Source organism: Salvelinus alpinus, chromosome 28, assembly GCF_045679555.1.
Source record: "Salvelinus alpinus chromosome 28, SLU_Salpinus.1, whole genome shotgun sequence".
NCBI lineage: Eukaryota > Metazoa > Chordata > Actinopteri > Salmoniformes > Salmonidae > Salvelinus > Salvelinus alpinus.
Window position 1 is genome coordinate 27,424,331 of NC_092113.1, and position 18,867 is coordinate 27,443,197.

The window sequence follows — 18,867 nt, forward strand, 5'->3', positions numbered from 1 at the left end:
GTACCACAATAATCACAAAACAATTCATCATGATGATGTGGCAAGTGACATTTTGTTTCTTGAAAGTCCAATATCTGCTGACATGCAAAACATTTTGGGACTTATTTGTATTTATTTTTATCCTTTAGGGCCTGTCCATACAAGCATATTGAGGTCGCAAGACCCATCAGTGTTAACATGTCAGAAGATCATTTGCAATGGTTTGAAAATCAACAGACATACATATGAAGATGGGCAAAAACTGGTTGAATCAACATTGTTTCCTATCACGTTTCAGGAGAAGACCCAGATGCAGACAGTGTCGAAGTAACACATGTTTATTACTAGAACAGGGGGCAGACAAAACGACAGGTCAAGGGCAGGCAGAGGTCAGTAATCCAGGTCAGAGTCCAAAAGGTACAGAACGGCAGGCAGAGGTCAATAATCCAGGCTGGTGTGACAAGGTACAGAATGCCAGGCAGGTTCAGGGGCAGGCAGAATGGTCAAAACCGGAAAAACTAGAAAACAGGAACTAGAAAAAGACAGGAGCAAGGGGAAAAACGCTGGCAGGCTTGACGAACAAAATGAACTGGCAACAGACAAACAGAGAACACAGGTATAAATACACACGTGGAAGATAGGCGACACCTGGAGGGGGGGTGGAGACAAGCACAAAGACAGGGGAAACAGATCAGGGTGTGACAGTTTTCAAGTAATTTCAACCAAAGAATTCAATGTTATGACGTTGAATCAACATAGAAAACTGATTGGATTTGCAAAAAGTCTTAAAGTCACCCAACTTTTAATCTAAGTCCAATGACAGTGTGAAATGTTTGGTTGATTTCACATTGAATTCACGTTAGCTGACAACCCAACCAAACGTAAATCAAAACTAGATGTTAAACTGATATCTGTGCCCAGTGGGGACAGTGGTCTCTTTCAGATTTTTTTTGTTGAGGCAATGAGTGTGTGGGGTGGGGTTCAGAAGTGTATGGAAAATCGCTGTACCATTGGAAATTATACAATCTTGTGATCGGAAATAGAATTGGTAATCGTTAGATGGTGATATGATCTGGGTAGAAACTATAAACCCTTGTCATAAACAGACGGTTCCACTTTCATCCATCTGCAAGCTCATCATGTGGGTCTAAAAAGGGAGCGAGTGAGAGTGATGAATGGAAGCACTAGCTCCAGGATTAGGGCTGTGAACCGACACGTTGCCCCCAACAGCTGTGAATCGCCCCACAGACGATCCCCATTATTATCCCAGCAGCTCTACGACTCTATGACCCCCCCCCCCCCCCCTCGGCATGAAGACTATACTATAGAACTAAAAGTAAGGGTGCTTTGTGGTTCTATATTGAACCTTTTTGATGTTCAATATGAGGCCAGCCATTGAACCCATTTTGATTCTAAAGAGTTAGAATATTAAAACCATTGCTTCTGGAAGTGTAGTTCTAAATATGAGTGAGCCTTGAGTGGACAGTCCTTAGTGCCACCCAGCTAAATGTGGCCCCTCAGTCCCAATCCCCTTTAGCTGTGTGAATCAGCTAAACCAACAGACACAATTCCAGCCAGGCGAGTGGTTTTATTGAACATCTCATTTCAGTGAGGTGGTTGCTTCTGACTTGCAACGTAACCACTTTCCAACTGTGTGGGTCTCTATTGGTGTGACTCAGAAACAGAAATAGGAAATGTTCTCAGTTAGTTCCCACACCCTGGGAGAAATAACCGCATGCTGTGAGAGATGAAGGACAGAATGCATCATCTACCTGAATCAGATCTTATGTTGCATTATTCAACTAATAGAGAACACATACGCAGCCCAGACTTGTGTGATACTGGCCTACTCATGCATACTGTAGCATATGGCTGCATATGGGCAAGATGGGGACAGTTGTTAGAATTCACAACATACATTGTATTTTCCAGAAAGTCTGATTAATTATAATCGTTTGACCACTATATCACCCCAAACCTCTAAATCTACTGATGATCATCAAATTCCTGTGTAACCGTCCTCAAGAAAATAATGTTGGTAAATAGCCACCCTCCTCACTCCATTCCAACCAGGAGGAATACTTAGTAACAACTCGAGGTAGAAAAGGTCATTGAGAGTTGAGATAATAGGATGATAAATACAGATGATGTTACTCTGTATCAATTGACCACCAAGTTAATAATATACTGTATCTGGTTATCTTTGTTAAATCTCTGTTGGTCAGCATCACCCAGGTAGAAAAGGTTACAGAGAGACACAACCATGTGATCTTTATTAGGCAGATAGACCAAAATCCCCTCCCCATTCTAAAGGCTTGAACGCAAATGGTGGCTGCGCGCCAAGGAGAGGATATAATTATCAGAATACCCAGTTCGGGAAGATTTCTCCAGCCAGTTCGGGAAGATTTCAGTATCATACAGATGACTCCGTTCTGAGTGTAGCCCACTCTAGATGGACGTTACAAGTTGGTCTTCTGTCTGTCTTTTTCTGAATTAAGAGCTCCACCTCTTCAAAAGTTTGTCACGAGTCGAGGAACTCCCTCCTTTCAATATCCCTTCAATTAGGACAGAGGAGCGAGCGTAGTGAGGGAGAGCGAGTCGAGGGAAGAAGCTGACTGAGCATTTAGGAGAGATACAGCGAGTTTGAGTTTCAAGGCATGCAGTTTAGAGAAATAGAACAACCACTCCACAAGCTCTACTGATCTAAAAACATCAGACCAACTCAGGTGTTGATTAAAACAAATACAATTTTAGTGGATTAATTGAGAAATAGAATGGGTTCCAAAAGATACCATTCGAAGACACCGGGAAAACTGAGCTACTCATTATTCTGCATTGGTGTTTGTCTAATAATTCTGCTACCGTTGTGTGATACATTCAACTTGGACGTGGAGAACCCTTCTGTCTACAGCGGACCTAATGGGAGCTACTTTGGATATTCCGTGGAATTTTACTTGACCAATTCTTCAAGGTGAGTATTTTTTCTATCCTGGAAGTCATTTAGAAAGTTACTGTGAACACGGTGGGAAATATTAGGTAGTTGTCGGGTAAATTTTCATCGTATGGAAAGTGGTAAATATTATCCCAGGAGGTTAGAGGGTTTATTCCCGAGTTGCCGAACTGCATCTTTTGGTATAGCCTACATTTAATAAATCAGTTATTACATCAGGTAAATGCACATATGGAATTAGATTTTATCTTTTGGTTTTGGTTACAAATCCATCCATCCGTGCACGTGCACGATGCACTGGAAAAAGGTTATCCTCATATGATGACGACCAGTGACCGCCCTATGGTAGGATTGGGAATAAAAACGTAATCTTTCCTGTTGGAAAACGTGTGGGAATGTGACCTCTGAGTCACAAACAAGCTGTGACTTTTATCTCAGCATCCTGGCATGCAGTGGCTCCATCACATCAGTCCTGTCATGTCATTTCCATGTAAAAGGACCCATGAGCGCCAACGTGAAGTTCATAGAAGCACGTCAAAGTGGGTGTAAAATGAAAACTAAGAGTCTATATTTGTGAAATTAAGGGCTATATACATTTTTCTAACATTTTCCATCCTAAAAATGTGGAATAAGCAAAGGCTTTGATTTCTGGTCAGACAGATGGAAAAGTGGTCTTAGAAAACATCTCCCAGAAAAAGTCTTAAAAGGTGTTAGAAATACATTAAAACACGATGTTGAAGTAAAGACCCCTGCAACTAATATCAACACTTATATAGTTTCAGAGAAAATGTTCTGTCTTCTAAGTTTAAGAAACATTGCCTTGTGCCTTGAAATGCCATTACCAAAAACCCACATATCTTTAAGATATTTTCTAAATTCTCTCCCTCATGAGGAAGGAGGACAATGAAAGTTCACAGAAGTAATAAGTAAAGGTAGACCTATCACTTAGTTAGTTTTTACTGATCTTTAAAAAAAATATCTATAAATTATTAAGTGATTGAAACTCGAATTTCAGAAAAATCGGTAACAGATTTTCTGCAATTGAGTTGGCTACAGTGGGAAAGCATAGTAGTCACAAACCACAGTTGGGTTCCCAAGTTTGGAAAGCACAGTACTGCACAGTAGAGTAGAGTAAATAAAAGTAGATTATAGTTCAGTACAGTAGAGTTCAGTACAGTATAGTACAGTGGAGTTCAGTACAGTAAAGAAACATTGAGTTTAGTACCGTACACAGTAGAGCACACTACAGTCGAGTACACTATAATGCACTCTAGTGTACTGAACTATGCTTTACTGTTCTGTACTGATCTCTAATGACCAAACTTGTGAAACATAGACGTCTATGGTTGGTTCAGACCAATCAAATACGGTCTTGTTTGGCGGCAGAACTCATTAAAATAATAGCCAATGTGTAGAATAATACCCAAATATGCAAAGGAGAATTTTGTATATGTATACCTTTGTATGCCTATTTAGGATACATCACTATCAGGAGAATGACATTGATATCCATAATTATTATGCATTTCTGTGTAGTACAGATCAGGGACCGATGTTGAAATTCCGTTACCGCAATTCCATTACTGGGTGTCAATGTGTCATGTCATAGTTAACACCCCATTCTTTCTGCAGACATTGTAGAATCTTAATTCGGAGCAGATATTTTTGAGTTTTTAGAAACTCAGTGTAAATTGTTGAAAGTTGTCCTTCTGCATAGAGTTGTCTGCTTTGTTAAACTTTGAAATCAAAAATATGAGTCTCAGCGTAATTCTGTTACTGTGAATTGCCAGTCTATAGTTCTGCTGAGATCATTCATCAAAGACATTCTCCGGAACTTTGGCGACTGCTAAGTATTTTTAAACCTCCCGCGTTGGGCTGGATGTGTCTGTGTAGTTCAAAAATGCATAATCTATGAGCAGAATTATTGTTTTACCTCCATTTGCCCCGAAATCCCTAGTTTGAAAACAACTGTTCTTCTGGAAGCTGTGCTTGCGCAATTTTCCTTACATTTCCCCCCATGTGGGCCAACCCCTAACAATTTGAGTTCTAACCAATGAGCTTCAGCCCCTCGTTTTTTGAGTGACAGCTAGCAAGATGCACACACAGCAGAGCGAGATAGAGAGCAATGACGTGGTACACATATCTGCACATATGTGATGTAGTATGCAGTTTTCGGGGACCATATTTGACTCGTGAGTGCTACTCTCAGAACTACTGGCTAGAAAGTATACAAAAGTACCGGAGAAACTCTTTAAGAAGGGTTTAAAACTTAGTCCATGTCACACTTATTACAGGTACTTACAGACTACTAGAGCAGCACGGCTAAAATGTGGTCAGGGTAGAACAGGTAACCAAATGGTTACCCGGACTATTTGCATTGTGTGCCACCCCCCAACCCCTATTTTACGCTGCTGCTACTCTCTGTTTGTCTTATATGCATAGTCACTTTAACTATACATTCATGTACATACTACCGCAATTGGCCCGACCAACCAGTGCTCCCTCACATTGGCTAACCGGGCTATCTGCATTGTGTCCCACCACCCGCCAGCCCCTCTTTTTATGCTACTCTCTGTTCATCATATATGCATAGTCACTTTAACCTCTCTGGGATATGTGGGACGGTAGCGTCCCACCTGGCCAAAATCCAGTGAAAATGCAGAGCGCCAAATTCAAATAAATTACTATAAAAATGTAACTTTCATGAAATCACACATTCAATATACCAAATTAAAGTTACACTTGTTGTGAATCCAGCCAACGTGTCAGATTTAAAAAATGCTTTACTGCGAAAGCAAACAATGCTATTATCTGAGGATAGCACCCCAGCTAACAATCACAGACCATCATATTTTAACACTCCCGGCGCGACACAAAACGCAGAAATAAAGATATAATTCATGCCTTACCTTTAACGAGCTTCTTCTGTTGGCACTCCAATATGTCCCATAAACATCACAAATGGTCCTTTTGTCCGATTAATTCCGTCGATATATATCCAAAATGTCCATTTATTTGGCGCGTTTGCTCCAGAAAAACACCCGTTCCAACTTGCACAACGTGACTACAAAATATCTCAAAAGTTACCTGTAAGCTTTGTCCAAACATTTCAAACTACTTTTGTAATACAACTTTAGGTATTTTTTAACGTAAATAATCGATAAAATTGAAGACGGGATGTTCTGTGTTCAATACCGGAGGAAAACAATGTGTAGCATGCTTTCTGGTCACGCGCCCCTAACAAACAGTACACTTCACTGGAGCCTCATTCTGAACATGGCTACTTCTTCATTTCTCAAAGGAAAAACCTCAACCAATTTCTAAAGACTGTTGACATCCAGTGGAAGCGATAGGAACTGCAGGAAGGTCCCTTAGAAATCTGGATTACCAATGAAATCCCATTGAAAAGAGAGTGACCTCAAAAAAATGAATGGTTTGTCCTCGGGTTTTGCCTGGCAAATAAGTTCTGTTATAGTCACAGACATGATTCAAACAGTTTTAGAAACTTCAGAGTGTTTTCTATCCAATACTAATAATAATATGCATATATTTCCATCTGGGACTGAGTAGGAGGCAGTTTACTCTGGGCACGCTTTTCATCCAAACGTGAAAATGCTGCCCCCTATCCTAGAGAAGTTAACATGTTCATAACCTACATGTATCTATATGTACATACTACCTCAATAAGCCTGACTAACCGGTGTCTGTATATAGCCTTGCTACTCTTATTTTCAAATGTCTTTTTACTGTTGTTTTATTTCTTTACTTAGCTACACACACACACACACACACACCTTTTTTTCGCACTATTGGTTAGAGCCTGTAAGTAAGCATTTCACTGTAAGGTCTACACCTGTAGTATTCGGCGCACGTGACAAATAAACTTTGATTTGATTTGATAGTCTGGACTGATAGATAGACTGAAGACAGACATAGTTGATGATGGAAGGCACCCAGACAGTCACTGCTGTCCATGGGCTGTTTGCTGTGTGTGTCGACCACCACTCATCAGTATGCCGTGTCAGCGACTCAGCCTGGACCTAGCTATCTGCCCTGTAATTGTAATAATTAATCATTAACCAAAGTGAAGCTACGCTGGACTGCCGGGGTCAGACGCAGTCAGATGTCCTGGCTGACTATGTTTGTGTCTGTCTGCCCAGAACGATCTCACCTGCCAGAGCATCCTAGGGGTTTAGGAGAGGGGCTTTGTGCCGAGTGGGTCACCAGTGACTCCAGTTTCCCAGTGTTAATCCTCCCCACTTCCCTAGTTCTCTTGACTACAGTTCAGACACAGACAGGTCTAGCAAAGCTGTATGATTTAGGATGTGATGCTAGCAGACACTGAGTCGGGAGAGTGCGATAAAAGCCCATCTACCTCCTCTACCTCCCTCCTCCTCACCCCTTCCTCCACCTCTTCTGGTCTGATATCATTCTGCAGGGTCTTTAACCCCCTCCCCCTCTGTCTGCCCAGGCCCCGTCTGTCTCATGTATGTAGTGTGAAGTCACAGCAACAGCATGAACAGCAGTCATCTCTCCCGTCGATGACTTCATCTTAACTTTTAACAGCTGAGACATCGTGGTAAGGGGAGGAGAGAAGAGACAATGGGTTTAAGATTCTAGAACATGTGTACTGTGTTCTAGAAGATGGATACTGCATTTAGCATCTACCACACACTTGATTTTGTACTTGTGTATATAGCCAAGTTATCGTTGTTCATTGTGTATTTATTCCTTGCTATCTTTAAATTTTTCAATTATTTAAAGGACCAGTCAAAAGTTTGGACACACCTACTCATTCCAGGGTTTTCTTAAATTTTAAAAACTATTTTCTACATTTTCTACACATGTAGTAACCAAAAAAGTGTTAAACAAATCAAAATATATTTTAGATTTTAGATCCTTCAAAGTTGCCACCGTTTGCCTTGAAAACGGTGTCGTGACTTTACTTTCATTAATCTGATGACTGTTATTAAGCGAGTCAACTAACTATGTTTAATTGTTACCCAATTAAATTAATATTGTAACAATTAACTCATTAGGAATTTGGGACACCATGAGAGCGGTTGTTTATCTATCACATCCATGAAACAGTCAACATATTAATCATAACCTCGTATCATATCATCATTCTGAACAGTCGTAACCTCCTGCATCTGCAAAAACTCCAGCCTTACTTATGATTCAGTACTACACAAATTGGTTTAATTATTTATTTACTAGCTAACTAAATGATAAGACAGGATAACATACACACTTAATACATTAGGAAAAGGTCCCTAGCGGACTGACGCAACATATGGCGACTTGTTACACAACGACATGTAGAGGGAGAGAGAGAGAAAAAGACACTCATCGTTGATACATTTTAGAAACTATTCTCACAGTAATCATATCCTTTGCACATGGACCGCCACCCATTTGGAGTAAAAAATCATGAACGTATTTACGTTTAAATGCCTTCATTCACCGTGGATCTCTGTCGGAACCCTCACTCCTTAGGAAGGGTGTTGGGCCTTTCAGCGGCACGCTTGTGAGGCTCTGATTGTCCAAAAGGGTTCTCCCCTCCCCCGTCTTCTACTGTTGTTCTCTCTGGAAGATGCTCCTTGGAAGATAGGCTTGCCAGCTGTTTTGACGGTTCCCATTGGTGATGAAAGGTGTAGAATACCGTGATTTGAGAAGAGTAGTAGAATATGATGGTTTGAAGAGTAGTAGAATGGTCTCTCCTAAAATCAAATTCCTATCTTAACAAAAATACTTTAATCATTGGTCATATTTCATGCACAACGTAAAGGATTGAGACTTCCTACATGTAGTGTATATACTTTTCAAGTTACAGTATTTCCTTTATAACACTTTATGACATCACAAATAACATCCCATATGACATTATTATTCTTTAGATCACCTCTGACCATTTCCCACGTTCTTATGTCAGAAATATTGTTCCAGTATTCGCTTTAGAATATATTAGAGTTTCATCGGGAAAAGTCTCTGAAGACAAAGGAATATTCCTAATTTATGACGTGGTGTGAGCTGTCAACCCCCCAACAGCTCCCTCCTCCCCCCTCTGTGGATGAGAGAGGGTCTGGTTACTGTCATCCATTGTCAAGCTGACCTGACCCATTCGGATCCTCACAGGACAGTCATGACAACAGTTTTGCACACTCTTGGCATTCTCTCAACCAGCTTCAACTGGAATGCTTTTCCAATAGTCTTGAAGGAGTTCCCACATATGCTGAGCACTTGGCTGCTTTTCCTTCACTCTGCGGTCCAACTCATCCCAAACCATCTCAATTGGATTGAGGTCGGGTGATTGTGGAGACAGGTCATCTGATAAAGCACTCATCACTCTCCTTCTTGGTCAAATAGCCCTTACACAGTCTGGAGGTGTGTTGGGTCATTGTCCTATTGAAATACAGATGATAGTCCCACTAAGTGAAAACCAGATGGGATGGCGTATCGCTGTAGAATGCTGTGGTAGCCATGCTGTTTAAGTGTGCCTTGAATTCTAAATGAATCACAGACAGTCACTAGCAAAGCACCCCCCACACCATCACACGTCCTCCTCCATGCTTCACGGTGGGAACCACACATGCGGAGATCATCCGTTCACCTACACTGCATCTCACAAAGACATGGCTGTTGGAACCAAAAATCTCAAATTTGGACTCATCAGATCAAAGGACAGATTTCCACCAGTCTAATGTCCATTGCTTGTGTTTCTTGGCCCAAGCAAGTCTCTTCTTCTTATTGGTGTCCTTTAGTAGTGGTTTCTTTCCAGCAATTCGACCATGAAGGCCTGATTCACTTAGTCTCCTCTGAACAGTTTATGTTGAGATGTGTCTGTTACCTGAACTCTGTGAGGTGCAGTTAATTGCCAATTTCTGAGGCTGGTAACTCTAATGAACTTATCCTCTGCAACAGAGTTAACTCTGGGTCTTCCTTTCCTGTGGCGGTCCTCATGAGAGCCAGTTTCATCATAGTGCTTGATGGTTTTCCGGATTGACTGACCATCATGTCTTAAAGTAATGATGGACTGTCGTTTCTTCCCAAAATATGGACTTGGTCTTTTACCAAATAGGGCTATCTTCTGTATACCACCCCTACCTTGTCACAACATAACTGATTGGCTCAAACACATTAGAAGGAAAGAAATTCAAAAAATTAACTTTTCACAAGGCACACCTGTTAATTGAAATGCATTCCAGGTAACTACCTCATGAATTTGGTTGAGAGAATGCTAAGCATGTGCAAAGCTGTCATCAAGGAAAAGGGTAGCTACTTTGAAGAATCTCAAATATAAAATATATTTTGATTTGTTTAACACTTTTTTTTGGTTACTACATGATTCCATATGTGTTATTTCAGGGTTCCCGAGTGGCACAGCGGTCTAAGGCAATGCATCTCAGTGCCAGAAGGGTCACTACAGACACCCTGGTTCGAATCAAATCAAATGTATTTATATAGCCCTTCTTACATCAGCTGATATCTCAAAGTGCTGTACAGAAACCCAGCCTAAAACTCCAAACAGCAAGTAATGCAGGTGTAGAAGCACGGTGGCTAGGAAAAACTCCCTAGAAAGGCCAAAACCTAGCAAGAATCCTAGAGAGGAACCAGGCTATGAGGGGTGGTCGGTCCTCTTCTGGCTGTGCCGAGTGGAGATTATAACAGAACATGGCCATGATGTTCAAATGTTCATAAATGACCAGCATGGTCAAATAATAATAATCACAGTAGTTGTCAAGGGTGTAGCAAGTCAGCACCTCAGGAGTAAATGTCAGTTGGCTTTTCAGAGCCGATCATTAAGAGTATCTCTATCGCTCCTGCTGTCTCTAGAGAGTTGAAAACAGCAGGTCTGGGACAGGTAGCACGTCCGGTGAACAGGTCAGGGTTCCATAGCCGCAGGCAGAACAATTGAAACTGGAGCAGCAGCACGGCCAAGTGGACTAGGGACAGCAAGGAGTCATCATGCCAGGTAGTCCTGAGGCATGGTCCGAGGGCTCAGGTCCTCTGAGAGAAAGAGAGAATTAGAGAGCATACTTAAATTCACACAGGACACCGGATAAGACAGGAGAAGTACTCCAGATATAACAAACTGACCCTAGCCCCCCGACACAAACTACTGCAGCATAAATACTGGAGGCTGAGACAGGAGGGGTCAGGAGACACTTTGGCCCCATCCGATGATACCCCCGGACAGAGCCACACAGGAAGGATATAACCCCACCCAATTTGCCAAAGCACAGCCCGAACACCACTAGAGGGATAACTTCAACTTTTTAACCATCAACTTACCATCCTGAGACAAGGCCAAGTATAGCCCACAAAGATCTCCGCCACGGCACAACCCAAGGGGGTGCGCCAACCCAGACAGGAAGATCACATTACATTTACATTTAAGTCATTTAGCAGACGCTCTTATCCAGAGCGACTTACAAATTGGTGCATTCACCTTATGATATCCAGTGGAACAACCACTTTACAATAGTGCATCTAACTCTTTTAAGGGGGGGGGGTTAGAAGGATTACTTTATCCTATCCTAGGTATTCCTTAAAGAGGTGGGGTTTCAGGTGTCTCCGGAAGGTGGTGATTGACTCCGCTGACCTGGCGTCGTGAGGGAGTTTGTTCCACCATTGGGGTGCCAGAGCAGCGAACAGTTTTGACTGGGCTGAGCGGGAACTGTACTTCCTCAGAGGTAGGGAGGCGAGCAGGCCAGAGGTGGATGAACGCAGTGCCCTTGTTTGGGTGTAGGGCCTGATCAGAGCCTGAAGGTACGGAGGTGCCGTTCCCCTCACAGCTCCGTAGGCAAGCACCATGGTCTTGTAGCGGATGCGAGCTTCAACTGGAAGCCAGTGGAGAGAGCGGAGGAGCGGGGTGACGTGAGAGAACTTGGGAAAGTTGAACACCAGACGGGCTGCGGCGTTCTGGATGAGTTGTAGGGGTTTAATGGCACAGGCAGGGAGCCCAGCCAACAGCGAGTTGCAACGTCAGTGACTCAACCCACTCAAGTGACGCACCCCTCCTAGGGACGGCATGAAAGAGCACCAGTAAGCCAGTGACTCAGCCCCTGTAATAGGGTTAGAGGCAGAGAATCTCAGTGGAGAGGGGAACCGGCCAGGCAGAGACAGCAAGGGCGGTTCGTTGCTCCAGAGCCTTTCCGTTCACCTTCACACTCCTGGGCCAGAATACACTCAATCATATGACCCACTGAAGAGATGAGTCTTCAGTAAAGACTTAAAGGTTGAGACAGAGTCTGCGTCTCTCACATGGGTAGGCAGACCATTTCATAAAAATTGAGCTCTATAGGAGAAAGCCCTGCCTCCAGCTGTTTGCTTAGAAATTCTAGGGACAATTAGGAGGCCTGCGTCTTGTGACCGTAGCGTACGTGTAGGCTGTATCACAACTAGCTGTGATTGGTCCCATAGGGCGGCGCACAATTGGCTCAGTGTCGTCCGGGTTTGACTGCTGTAGGCCATCATTGAAAATAAAAATTTGTTCTTAATTGACTTGCCTGGTTAAATAGAAAATGTATTCATAGTTTTGATGTCTTCACTATTATTCTATAATTTAGAAAATAGTAAAATTAAAGGAAAACCCTTGAGTGAGTAGGTGTGTTCAAACTTTTGACTGGTATTGTATATATTTTTCTCTGCATTGTTGGGAAGGGCCCGTAAGTAAGCATTTAACTGTTAGTGTACACCTGTTGTTTATGAAGCATGTGACAAATACAATTTGATTTGAATGTGTATGCTAATGCTACTACCAAATGTGTAGCCAAACCAAACACAGAATGAGAGCAGAGTCAAATTTAGCAACCAGTGGTCCAAATCAGTCTAATTCTTCCACATTTCACACTCGTTGTTTGTGACAGCTTCACACGTCAATAACATAAACCAACAGGAAATGGACACATCAGAAACAGAAAAGTTTCCAGTTATCACTCGTTTTCTTCTCAGTTATCAGACTATCGCCCACATTGTGGTGAGACGGGGGAGTAGGGGAGTAGCTTGAATACAGGGGTGTCGTCAGTCTGGCCGGGGTGGGGGGGATGTTCTCTCTGTCTGTGTGTGTGTGTGTGTGTTTTATTTCCCAGCCTCAACAGCAGCATAGGCCCACAGAGACACACAAAAATTAGAAAAAGCAAGCTAGAACGTTCTCACACATTCATCTCCCTCACCTTACTACACACTGACAGACTTTCACCCTCACTGATAGCATGGCTCCATGAGTGTGTATGTGTGTCTGATTCCTGTCATGCCCCCTGGCCTGGACTAATAGAGTGAAGTTAGCTAGTAGACAGAGAGGACACTAGCCATGCGCTGACACCACCGTGGTAGACCGCCTGAGGGTCTATGAACTGTGTGCGTGCGTGTGTGTGTATGTGTGGACTAGGGAGAAGTAGCGCTGTGTGTGTGTGTGTTAGTATTCTAGAGAGGGAGAGGCAGCACAGTGTGGGGCCTTGTAAGGATAGGTCTGCTCCTCAACCTGATGTGATATGAATCTCAGCGAGGCCTCAGTGCCAGGCCAGATCCACCATGTTGAGAAGAAGACTGCCTAATACCTCTCCATCCAGCAGCAGCAGCATCACATTCCTCCTTCCCTGTCTCTGGTGCCAGACAGGGATCAGGGGATGGACTGCTAAGATGGCTGAGGTCAGAGGTCAGACTATAGATGACAGGCTGTCCGCGAGGGTCTTGTCTGTCTGGACTGATCGATGTCTGCTTCATAGATTTATCAAAGAAGTTTCCATGCTCCTGTCCCAATAACAGCAGGCTTTCCTATCTGTCTGTCAAAGGAAGAGAATAGAGGATATATCAAGAGACCTTTTGAACTATGATAAAGTTAAATACTCAAGGAGTCTGTCAGATACTCAGTGCATCACAAATCCGGTGGGCTGAACTGAATTACTGAGGATAGTCTCTGTCTGTCTTTCTGTGTGGTGTAGTTCTGTACAGATTACATTACAAGACAGTCATAAGGAGATGTTTGGTCATGGATGCCTCTGCTGCTGCTGCTGATAATGTTTCCCAGCCTATCCCTGCCACATGTGGTCTAGATGGGGTGGTGTTCTGGATTAGATCATGGATGGTTTGGCTGTGACGTACCCAGATTGAGGTCACCGTGTTAGTTGGTCACTTTCATGGAGTTTACCCCCTTAAATAGGGTTTCTGCAAATACAATATTGACACTGGACCCAATGGGGGCTCTGTTAGCTACTAAAACATGCATTTTCCCTCTGTGTCTACACGGTCTCCCTCTCCATATATGACCAAACAGGTTTCTGGTATTGTTTTCATTGTTGGTATTCTTTTATTTTGTGAGATTCTTATAAATCATAGTTTGTGTGTGGGGTAGTTGTTTAAATTGGGCATGTGTATTTGGGCTGCCAAGCTATTCTTCACTCAGGTTCTCTGCTCTGCGATTAGCTGCTTTTCACGGCCCTGTGTGTTGGACAATGGGGCTCTTTGTGGGATGTCAGAAAAGGTTTGCTGTTTTCCATCTGAGAAGCTTTCCATGTGACTCCATTTTCTTTCTTTCTTTATTCACTTTTTAAAAGGCCTTTGAGTCTTTCTCTGTTCTTGCTTCAGGCCTGTGAGGTTGGTCTGGTCACTCTGTAACATTAGTGTGTTGTTTGAAAGGTTAATGGGGACATGCTTAGCCTGGTGACCGAGGTCATGAAACAACCCTGTCTCAAACATTGAAGGCCTGTCTAGATTTTACTCCCCTGTTCGGTAATGGGAGGCTTATATAAAGAAGCCTGCCTGCGTGTGTGTGTGTGTGTGTGTGTGTGTGTAGGTCAGTCAGTGGAAAAAGGTACGTGTGTTTGGTCATGATAAGCCTAATTGGCCCTGCGGACCTCTGTGTTAGGTCTGCTGTGCCTGTGTGGTGCGGAATGCCCTCAGGACGTCACATACTCAGCAGCTGACTCGTCGATTGAGTCGCCCTGACGACACACACTTAGGTAGATTTAATCTTTACTGCCAGAAGTCCTGGCTTGTTTAACCCTATTAGGGTCAAAAAGGGACTCTATTCATTGTACAGATTTGGTAACTGCACTCTCCTTTTAGGGAAAATGGACCTAGCCAGACCAAACATTGGAATCAAAATAGACTAGCTCTTTCCAGTTCAGATTCACATTTTCAATTAAATGGAATTGACCACAGTTCTGCTACTCTGGCAGTCAGTTTGCACAAGAGGGTGCTTGGGAGACAACAGAGACAGTTTGTTTCCAGACAGCTGTGGTGAATGGGAGGTGATCAGAGGGATGGCTGTGTGACTCTCCTCCCATCAGCCTCACTGTTTTTCCCTTTAGAGGTGGGAAGGACTGGACCCCCCTCGGTTGTCACTGTGGAAAGGTGTGAACGGCCTGTAGTTAAAACATCCCTCATGTTTATGAGGTCCATGGGGGTGTGTAAATTAGGGGTTTGGGGATTTTTCAGAGCTGGGGGTGGATTGCAATTTGGCATCAGAAAAATATAGCGTCTCTAACCTCAGCTCCATGTTTATGAAGAAAGAGTAGGGTGTTTTAAATGACCAACTTGCCACTTTTGAAACCCATGTTGCAGTGAAATGACACGGTTGGTGGGTTTGCTGAAATGAAACCCATGTTGCAGTGAAATGACACGGTTGGTGGGTTTGCTGAATGAAACCCATGTTGCAGTGAAATGACACGGTTGGTGGGTTTGCTGAATGAAACCCATGTTGCAGTGAAATGACACGGTTGGTGGGTTTGCTGAATGAAACCCATGTTGCAGTGAAATGACACGGTTGCTGGGTTTGCTGAATGAAACCCATGTTGCAGTGAAATGACACGGTTGCTGGGTTTGCTGAATGAAACCCATGTTGCAGTGAAATGACACGGTTGGTGGGTTTGCTGAATGAGCTAAAGTACTTCAGAGCTTCTCATTTCACTACATCACCATAGAAAGAGCTATGGCAAGATAAATTAAAACATTCAACTAGTATTCCCCACATATTTGAATTGGGATTATTTGATTTAATATTGAGCCCATAATCACAAATCAAGTAAAGTATAACAAACCACAGATTTATTTATGTTTCACAGAGGAACTGAGGGTATCTGAAATTATGTTCATCATTCACTACTCTAGATTATAGCCATGAAATACGTTAAAATTAATGGGAAACCCCATCACATTTATAATATATCTCCCAAATCAAAACGTGCAATGTTAGACTAGCGATACTGTAGCCCATAGAAATATAATTACTAGAAGTGACGTCCCCATTCAAGTCAATGAGGCCATAATGGAATGCAATTCTATTTCAATGCTGTAACCTGCACATGTATTCACCAGTGCTGCCTTATCCCTGTCCTGTTTAGCATGTGTGGCACAAATACAATGCAAGTCAATGGTACCTATTTTAGCATTTTCACACTTCATATCCAAATCATGTATAAGTAACATTGAGTTACACAACACATTTTTAGATACTTTAGGATGGTTTGGACATGACGTGTGAAAATACTAATATAGGTACCATTGACTTGCATTGGATTTGTGACACAAATTATAAAAACTTAGCATTTGAAACAGTGGCCAAGTAAACAAAACCAAAGCATGTGTTGCTGTCATACCTGCTCTATAGACTATTTTTTAGTAATAATAATAGCAGTAACAGCACCATCTAGTGGTCAGAACTAGCCAGAGAGCCTAGTTGTTAGAGCGTTGGGCCAGTAACCGAAAGGTTGCTGGATCGAATCCCTGAGCTGACAAGGTAAAAATCTGTCGTTCTGCCCCTGAACAAGGCAGTTAAACCCCCGTTCCCCGGTAAGCTGTCATTGTAAATAAGAATTTGTTATTAACTGACTTGCCTCGATAAATAAAGGTTAAATACATCCAATAAAAAACAATAATAATATCAGGATGTATTCAATGACTAATTTCTCTTAATTGGAGGGGGCGAAACATCTCCAAATTCACTGAGAATACATTACATAGGATAAATGAACAATAATCCGAGGCGCAGCTCCTTACTACTTATCAAACATAGAGAACTGGTACTAAACTCAGCAAAAAAATAAATGTCCTCTCACTGTCAACTGTGTTTATTTTCAGCAAACTTAACATCTGTAAATGTTTGTATGAACATAAGATTCAACAACTGACACAAACTGAACAAGTTCCACAGACGTGTGACTAACAGAAATGGAATAATGTGTCCCTGAACAAAGGGGTGGTCAAAATCAAAAGTAACAGTCAGTATCTGGTGTGGCCACCAACTGCATTAAGTACTGCAGTGCATCTCCTCCTCATGGACTGCACCAGATTTGCCAGTTCTTGCTGTGAGATGTTACCCCACTCTTCCAGCAAGGCACCTGCAAGTTCCCGGACATTTCTGGGGGGGAATGGCTCTAGCCCTCACCCTCCGACGTGCTCAATAGGATTGAAATCTGGCCATGGCAGAACACTGACTTCCCTGTCTTGCAGGAAATCACACACAGAACGAGCAGTATGGTTGGTGACATTGTCATGCTGGAGGAGGATGTCTTCCCTGTAACGCACAGCGTTGAAATTGCCTGCAATGACAACAAGCTCAGTCCTATGATGCTGTGACACACCGCCCCAGACCATGACGCACCCTCCACCTACAAATCGATCCCGCTCCAGATTACAGGCCTCGGTGTAACGCTCATTCTTTCGAAGATAAACGCAAATCCAACCATCACCCCTGGCGAGACAAAACCGTGACTCGTCAGTGAAGAGCACTTTTTGCCAGTCAACGTTGTCTGGTGACTTACAACAGACCTACAAGCCCTCAGTCCAGCCTCTCTCAGCCTATTGCGGACAGTCTGAGCACTGATGGAGGGATTGTGCATTCCTGGTGTAACTTGGGCAGTTGTTGTTGCCATCCTGTACCTGTGATATTCGGATGTACCGATCCTGTGCAGGTGTTGTTACGCGTGGTCTGCCACTTCGAGGACGATCAGCTGTTCATCCTGTCTCCCTGTAGTGCTGTCTTAGGCGTCTCACAGTACGGACATTGCAATTTATTGCCCTGGTCACATCTGCAGTCCTGCATGTCTCCTTACAGCATGCCTAAGGCACGTTCACGCAGATATGCAGGGAACCTGGGCATCTTTCTTTTGGTGTTTTTCAGAGTCAGTAGAAAGGCCTCTTTAGTGTCATAAGTTTTCATAACTGTGACCTTAATTGCCTAACGTCTGTAATAGAGGTCGACCGATTAATCGGAATGGCCGATTAATTAGGGCCGATTTCAAGTTTTCATAACAATCGGAAATCGTTTTTTTTTACACCTTTATTTAATCTTTATTTAACTAGGCAAGTCAGTTAAGAACACATTCTTATTTTCAATGACGGCCTAGGAATGGTGGGTTAACTGCCTCGTTCAGGGGCAGAACGACAGACCTTGTCAGCACGAACAACCTTGTCAGCTCGGGGATTCAATCTTGCAACCTTACAGTTAACTAGTCCAACGCTCTAACCACCTGATGACATTGCACTCCACGAGGAGCCTGCCTGTTACGCGAATGCAGTAGAAGCCAAGGTAAGTTGCTAGCTAGCATTAAACTTATCTTATGAAAAACAATCAATCAATCATAATCACTAGTTAACTACACATGGTTGATGATATTACTAGTTTATCTAGCGTGTCCTGCGTTGCATATAATCGATGCGGTGCGTATCGTTGCTCCAATGGGTACCGAACCATAAACATCAATGCCTTTCTTAAAATCAATACACAGAAGTATATATTTTTTAAACCTGCATATTTAGCTAAAAGAAATCCAGGTTAGCAGGCAATATTAACCAGGTGTAATTGTCTCACTTCTCTTGCGTTCATTGCACGCAGAGTCAGTGTATATGCAACAGTTTGGGCCGCCTAATTTGCCAGAATTTTACGTAATTATGACATAACATTGAATGTTGTGCAATGTAACAGGAATATTTAG

General features: G+C 42.8%; 1 protein-coding gene across 1 annotated transcript in view; it reads left to right on the forward strand.

Moving 5' to 3' along the window:
• The first annotated feature begins 2,542 nt into the window (after positions 1-2,542).
• Positions 2,543-18,867, forward strand: part of LOC139557592 (integrin alpha-5-like) — an 86,508-nt gene continuing 70,183 nt past the window's right edge. Inside the window, exon 1 of the mRNA XM_071372596.1 lies at positions 2,543-2,950. Coding sequence (XP_071228697.1) covers positions 2,754-2,950 — 197 coding nt within the window. The 5' untranslated portion in view covers positions 2,543-2,753. The remainder of the gene's footprint in view (positions 2,951-18,867) is intronic.